The sequence below is a fragment of the Mizuhopecten yessoensis genome, unplaced genomic scaffold (assembly GCF_002113885.1).
Source record: "Mizuhopecten yessoensis strain PY_sf001 unplaced genomic scaffold, ASM211388v2 scaffold10603, whole genome shotgun sequence".
Taxonomy (NCBI): Eukaryota; Metazoa; Mollusca; class Bivalvia; order Pectinida; family Pectinidae; genus Mizuhopecten; species Mizuhopecten yessoensis.
Window position 1 is genome coordinate 692,327 of NW_018408629.1, and position 7,703 is coordinate 700,029.

Sequence of the window (7,703 nt, forward strand, 5' to 3'; positions counted from 1 at the left end):
TAAATTTTTGTGAGATTTTAAATTTTTATGTTAATTGGTGAAGAGACTTGTTTGGAAATTAAAATCTTTTGTTAATAATATAAAAACAAAAAATGAAAAAAATAGAAATCTTTTATTTATTTTAAAATAATTATGAAACGCTTTATTGCAAATTTTATTAATCACTCTTGTTGGCGCAGATGTAAGCGTGCAGGGGAGGAAACTTGAGTACATAGACAAAACAAAGGATTGGCCTTGAAAAGCCCTAAAATTGATGAAAAGGCCCTAAATGCCATTCAACAAAAATTGCTTGAAAGGATGAAAGTGAGCCTTGAATTAGGCCAAATGATCATTAGATCATGATTGTTCATCAATTTTGGTGGTTTGTGGTGTTGTTAACATAAAAATAATTCAGAAAATACAAGGAAATGAAATATTTGTTATGAGTTAATTTTTAGATTTTCCGCCTAACCAAGCAGTGTTAGATGTTAGGGTTGTTTGGTGTTTGATGAGCTTAGAGACACCAAGGTTATACATCCAGATCTCTGTATGTTGAGAATTTGCAAATAGTGGCATATTTTAGGCCTTCTTACAAGGCCCAAAAAATCTTAAATGTCATAGAAAAGTACTTGTATGAACCCTGTAAAGCCTTGTCTAGATACAGTTATAACAATGGGTTGCAGGAATCTTTCATATTCATGCCTAATTCCCAAAATTTGCATTTGACTCCTATAAAATTTCCTTCACGGTTGATAAATTTTCTTCCCAAATGAGACAAAAAGGCCTAATCCCAAATTAACGAAAAAGTACCCTGGGGTGGGGACAGGGAGGAATGTGTAGTTGATAATAAGTAGGATTAGGACCTTAATGACCCTTATAAGTGATAATATTTTTAAAAACCAAGAGATCATTTATGTAGTGAACATGGGATGATAATTAGGGTCACAAAAATGTGACCATGCTCCACCTAGATACGTATTTCTGGAGTGTACAGTAGTCTTATAAGAAGGGTTTTCAGGGGTTTTCAATAATTCAGACATAATTCAAACTTGTTCAATATAACATAATTATAGCTGAAAAGAATCAATATTTATATGAATTATTTCACCTCTGAAAGTTTAGACAGAAAAGCTGTATAAGTAACATATTATAAATACCATGCAAACTTTAATGCATTACCCCTACCACCCACCACCTATCCCACCCACCCCCTCACCCCCAAATTAACTTCAAATACATAAGAGCAGGGGTATCCTCTAGTTGTATCGTGGATTCTAACCAAATTACATATTGCAGGATGAGCGCAGGCGGATAGAGGCCGCAGGTGGCTGTGTGTTGTTTATGGGGACGTGGCGAGTCAATGGGAATCTGGCTGTATCACGAGCCATAGGTAATACTCCTTCTGTGAGACACTCACAGGAGTCAACACTTTCCACAAATGTCTTGTCCTAGCATGTATTCACCAAGACATCGTGGGGTTTGCTTTGCCAGAATTTTGAGAAAAACAAAATTATTGACATCAATTTCCAGTCCTAGAATTGAGATGAAAGATATTATTAAAACATTTTATGAATATTAAATGAAAAAAAGACAAAAAGGCTGCAAACGGTATTATAAAGATGCGTTGAATATGTACTCAGTAATCTCCCCACGGTGTATCGGAGAATACAGAAGCCAGAAATCAATGTGGATTGTGTGTATCATGAATTATCAATGTATCTTGTGTGCGCCTTGTAATTCCAGGATGAGAGTCGGAGGATTGAGGAAGCAGGTGGATATGTACACAACGTGCGAGGGATATGGAGAGTTAATCTCGTCCTTTCTGTTTCCAGGGCGATCGGTAAACTTGGCTGCAGAAATGTTGAATATAATGCTTAACAGACCAACTAGAACCTTTGTATTTGCTTTTGATTTGTGACAAAATTTTGAGTGTATTTTTTCAAATTTCCCAATTTCTTATATGTTACAATTATTTAAGCAATAGGGAAAAATCTCTCTTGTTAAGAAAAAATGATTTAAGCAATAGGGAAAAATCTCTCTTGTTATAAAATAATGATTTAAGCAATAGGGAAAAATCTCTCTTGTTATAAAAATGATTTAAGCAAAAGGGAAAAATCTCTCTTGTTATAAAAAAATGATGCAAACTAAATTTCAAGGATGTTAATTTTGTTAATATCCAAGCTATATTTTCATTTGAGGATATATATAAACTTTTCAAAAGAGGAAGCAGCCCCAAAAATACACTTTTAATGCGTCTGTTGGCTATATTAATACATATACGCTTTGATTTCAGAGATTGCTTTTGTTTTGTACACGTTTGAAATGCCATATAGCTCTTTCAATGAAAATTGAACACATCACAGCGTTTTTATGAGTAGAACGATTGCATGCATCACGAAAATTATGGTTGTTCACCACTTAGTATTAAGACTGACAAGGGGAGATAATTGTGTAGTGTCTGTGGTGTGAATAAATCAACATTTGATGTGAAAAGTTTAACAGTAATTTCTTATGCTGAGTTACTGAAATCTCTTCTTATGCGTTGTGATGTTTCTTTATAATAGTTAATATTTTTTACATTAATTAAATTGTAGTTAGCTAGTATAGACTATAAAAGCGTTTTGGAAAACCTGACTTCCTTTGTTATTTTCATGGAATCTTTTTTAGAACTCTTTAGTTCATGTTAATTCAATAATGACCAGGTTCTAATGTATCCTAGGACACACGATGGGATATTGCTCATCTGAATTAGTAGATATCTTTTGAAGGGAGAAAGCTATAACTTGAGTATAATATAATGTGTTAAGGTTAACTTTATTAGATCTTTGAAGAATGTTCTAGTTATCTTGTTATCCAAATCAACTGTTATAGCCATGAGAGGTATTTTTGTCATCAAAAGTTAATTTTAACCAGGTTTTACATGGTGAGAAAAGATTCAAAAAACATTTTTGATATATCTGAAAACAAACCACAAATCCATACATAAAAAAAAGATGTAAAAAGATAAATTAACAAAGTTAATTTTCTTTGACAGGTGATGCAGCCCATAAGAAATTCATTATCAGTGATGCGGACACGACCAGTGTTTCCCTAGACGGCACTGAGGATTACATAGTGTTAGCTTGTGATGGACTCTGGGACGTATTGACACCAAATGGAGTTCCTAAACTAGTGTATGATTTTCTCCAGGATTCCAAGGGAGATAAATCTTGTGTGGCCCAGAAACTGGTGAATTGGGCTAAAGAAAACGGATCTACAGATAACATAACCGTTATTGTTGTTTTTCTCAGGGATGACATTGCAGAACCACACGTGACACAAATGTTCAAATTCGGCCAATCAGAATCTCAGGGAAATGATGATTTTGTACAGGAAGATAGTACGAAGGGAGGTAACTCCCAAGATCAAAATAAAAACAATACTAACCATAATGACATGTCAGGTGGGACTTCAAATGGAAATACCGATGGCATTGACTCGTCACAACATGGTAATGACCATTCTACCGACCCACTGGACCATGATGAGTTTAGTATACAAAAGGTTCTCAATGAAACGACAGACTCCATCAACAATCATTTCCCACTACCTAAAGACCATATCCTCCGTAAAGATCCAGTGTTTATAGTGGACCACCCAAAAACTGTCGCAACACCCAAACCTAATGATATACGATCAGCGAGTATGCCAGAGAGAACACTTGACAAAAACTCATCTTACTTTCAGCACATTCCGAAAGTAGACCATGCAGCCGTTCAGCTACAGCATCTTCCTCACTGGGAGGTCCGTGAACCTCTATCTCACCGCGAGCCGTTGTCTAAGGAGGGTGTGGAGCACCGCCAGTATCGTCATCTCCCTGTCTCCCATCGTGAACCTCTCACACACCACCAGGACCTGGAGCCCCTCAGGGACCTCAGACTTAAGGTCAAGAAAAAGGCCAAAAAACCTAAGAAAGAGCATTCTAATAGGGATTCAACTTTAAACGCATTAAAGAAAGTGAGCAAACGTCACAATCACTCAGATCCAGTTATTTGGGCATTTACAGGCAAGAGTCGAGCCCCTTTACCCAACTACAAACTTAATTTGACAAAGTCAACACAATTTTCTTCCCCAAAGCGTGTTGCCTTGGCGACTGTTTACCCAAACTCATTATCACAGGATTCGCCATTACTGCCGCCAGATCATCCAGCAAATTCTGTGTCTGATTTCCTTGTGGATAAAATGTTACGGTCTAAGCCACATACACTAGACACAATTAGAAACAGGGAGAATATCCCTAACCCTGTGTTTGATCTTCCTCTATCAACCTTCACAAACTCAGCTTCCCAAACAAGCACTACCTCCATGGCACAGCACCCGATGTCCATGCTCGTCGGCAAGACCAATAATGTTACAGGCGAGGATGCTATCAAGGCAAGGAACTTTCACACATCGTGGCGACCGCGCAAGACTTCAAAGCTTCATAGTAGTGTCTCCTGGGAAGTTCCTCCAACGCCGTTGAGTAATGTAAAAATTCTTCCCAGTCTCGATGACTGAACACATGCCTTAGTGCTGTACGCCTTACCTACAAATTCATTTTTTAAAACGGGTCATTTTTGTTTTGGTAATCTTTGTTGTACATGTTATCGCGTTATCCTTGCATGGTGACACATTTATGTCGGTATTGATATCGTTGAATACACATTTTGAATCTTGTATCCTACGTTACACATGTGAGCACTGGTATCCATAGATACATGTGTAAACATTGAAGACTTGGTACATATTGACACTGGTAACGCAAGCTACAGGTTTTGAAATCGGTGTCTAGTTACAAAATTCATGCTGATATTGGTATCTTTGACACTGGTATCCATGGTTACAAATTGACACTTGTGTCCAGGTAAACAACAGCCAATGAGATGACAATAGGTGTGACTTGTTGTCAAGACCTGGTTGCCAACAGCCAATCGGATGGCAAGGATACCTGCGAGGTGTGGCCTGTGTTAGGCTTACACCAGCCCATTATATGACATGGATAGCTGACTATTAGGAAGTGACCATATTATTGTTTTACATGATTGCTTCCTTATAAAAAAATGTTTTTTGATAATCAACTTTCATGAATTGTACACAATGATGCTGCCTGTCTGTCCAAATAGTACTTAAACATTGAAACAATTCACTTCAGGGTTTGTTTTAATTCCTTGTTAAAATTGATATCACTATTACTGAAAATCATTATCTATATACCAAATTTGTTTTCAACCAAATATATATTTTTTGCATCACAATTTTTTTCCACTTTTTTTTCGTAATCATCAATTTCACAAGTTGTTTGTCTTCGATAATGTACATAAGTAAATTGTAATGCACATGGTAACTTTCCAACATTGTTATGTCACAAATAGTGCTAACCTCAAGTATGAGTAATTCTTCATAATCCTACTTCATATATCAGATTAACGTTGTATTCCTCTTGACTGATATGTTTTCAGTTATATATGTATAAGTTATTACTGCAATCATTACGACTTCTATCCTTGTTATTAATCAGATAACTATTTTACACTTCTCACGATAATCAGCGTATATTTGTGTAACAGTGTATGCCACTACATATCTTTATTGTATTATTTTATTGTATGATTTGTTTCCAATGTAAACCAAATACACCGCCATACTTTACTGTGTAACTTTATAACAATTTTCTTGTTTTCTATTTTTGATATAATTTTCATAGACAAAGTGCATAGCTTACAGCTATACCTCATCTTGTTTACTGGGACAATTGTTTGTGTCCATATACAAATATGTGTACGCCTCTACAAATATAGGAGCAGGGAACATAGGATTACTCCTTACTTCTGTATATAGGAGCAGGGAACATAGGATTACACCTTCCTTCTGTATATAGGAGCAGGGAACATAGGATTAAGGCTTTAATTCCGTATATAGGAGCAGGGAACATAGGATTACTCCTTACTTCTGTATATAGGAGGAGGGAACATAGGATTACACCTTACGTCTGTATATAGGAGCAAGGAACATAGGATTACACCTTACCTCTGTATATAGGAGCAGGGAACATAGGATTACGTCTTACTTCTGTATATAGGAGCAGGGAACATAGGATTAAGGCTTTAATTCCGTATATAGGAGCAGGGAACATAGGATTACACCTTACCTCTGTATATAGGAGCAGGGAACATAGGATTACGTCTTACTTCTGTATATAGGAGCAGGGAACATAGGAGTACACCTTACTTCTTTATATAGGAGCAGGGAACATAGGATTACACCTTCCTTCTGTATATAGGAGCAGGGAACATAGGATTAAGGCTTTAATTCCGTATATAGGAGCAGGGAACATAGGATTACACCTTACGTCTGTATATAGGAGCAAGGAACATAGGATTACACCTTACTTCTGTATAAAGGAGCAGGGAACATAGGATTACACCTTACTTCTTTATATAGGAGCAGGGAACATAGGATTACACCTTACTTCTTTATATAGGAGCAGGGAACATAGGATTACACCTTACTTCTTTATATAGGAGCAGGGAACATAGGATTACACCTTACCTCTGTATATAGGAGCAGGGAACATAGGATTATGCCTTTCTTCTGTATATAGGAGCAGGGAACATAGGATTCCCCCTTACTTCTGTATATAGGAGCAGGGAACATAGGATTACGTCTTACTTCTGTATATAGGAGCAGGGAACATAGGATTGCACCTTAATTCTGTATATAGGAGCAGGGAACATAGGATTAAGGCTTTAATTCCGTATATAGGAGCAGGGAACATAGGATTACACCTTACTTCTGTATATAGGACCAGGGAACATAGGATTACACCTTACTTCTGTAAATAGGAGCAGGGAACATATGATTCCGCCTTACTTCTGTATATAGGAGCAGGGAACATAGGATTTCACCTTACTTATGCATATAGGAGCAGGGAACATAGGATTGCACCTTAATTCTGTATATAGGAGCAGGGAACATAGGATTACGTCTTACTTCTGTATATAGGAGCAGGGAACATAGGATTACACCTTACCTCTGTATATAGGAGCAGGGAACATAGGATTAAGGCTTTAATTCCGTATATAGGAGCAGGGAACATAGGATTACTCCTTACTTCTGTATATAGGAGTAGGGAACATAGGATTACACCTTACGTCTGTATATAGGAGCAAGGAACATAGGATTATGCCTTTCTTCTGTATATAGGAGCAGGGAACATAGGATTACGTCTTACTTCTGTATATAGGAGCAGGGAACATAGGAGTACACCTTACTTCTTTATATAGGAGCAGGGAACATAGGATTACACCTTACCTCTGTATATAGGAGCAGGGAACATAGGATTATGCCTTTCTTCTGTATATAGGAGCAGGGAACATAGGATTACACCTTACTTCTGTATATAGGAGCAGGGAACATAGGATTATGCCTTACTTCTGTATATAGGAGCAGGGAACATATGATTTCACCTTACTTATGTATATAGGAGCAGGGAACATAGGATTGCACCTTAATTCTGTATATATAGGAGCAGGGAACATAGGATTAAGGCTTTAATTCCGTATATAGAAGCAGGGAACATAGGATTACACCTTACTTCTGTATATAGGAGCAGGGAACATAGGCATGCACCTTAATTCTGTATATAGGTGTAGGGAACATAGGATTATGCCTTACTTCTGTATATAGGAGCAGGGAACATAGGATTA

General features: G+C 37.0%; 1 protein-coding gene across 1 annotated transcript in view; it reads left to right on the forward strand.

The window, feature by feature from the left end:
- Positions 1 to 6,355, forward strand: part of LOC110461312 (protein phosphatase 1E-like) — a 41,262-nt gene extending 34,907 nt beyond the window's left edge. Inside the window, exons 6-7 of the mRNA XM_021514738.1 lie at positions 1,276 to 1,369; positions 3,014 to 6,355. Coding sequence (XP_021370413.1) covers positions 1,276 to 1,369; positions 3,014 to 4,515 — 1,596 coding nt within the window. The 3' untranslated portion in view covers positions 4,516 to 6,355. The remainder of the gene's footprint in view (positions 1 to 1,275; positions 1,370 to 3,013) is intronic.
- The last annotated feature ends 1,348 nt before the right edge of the window (positions 6,356 to 7,703 follow it).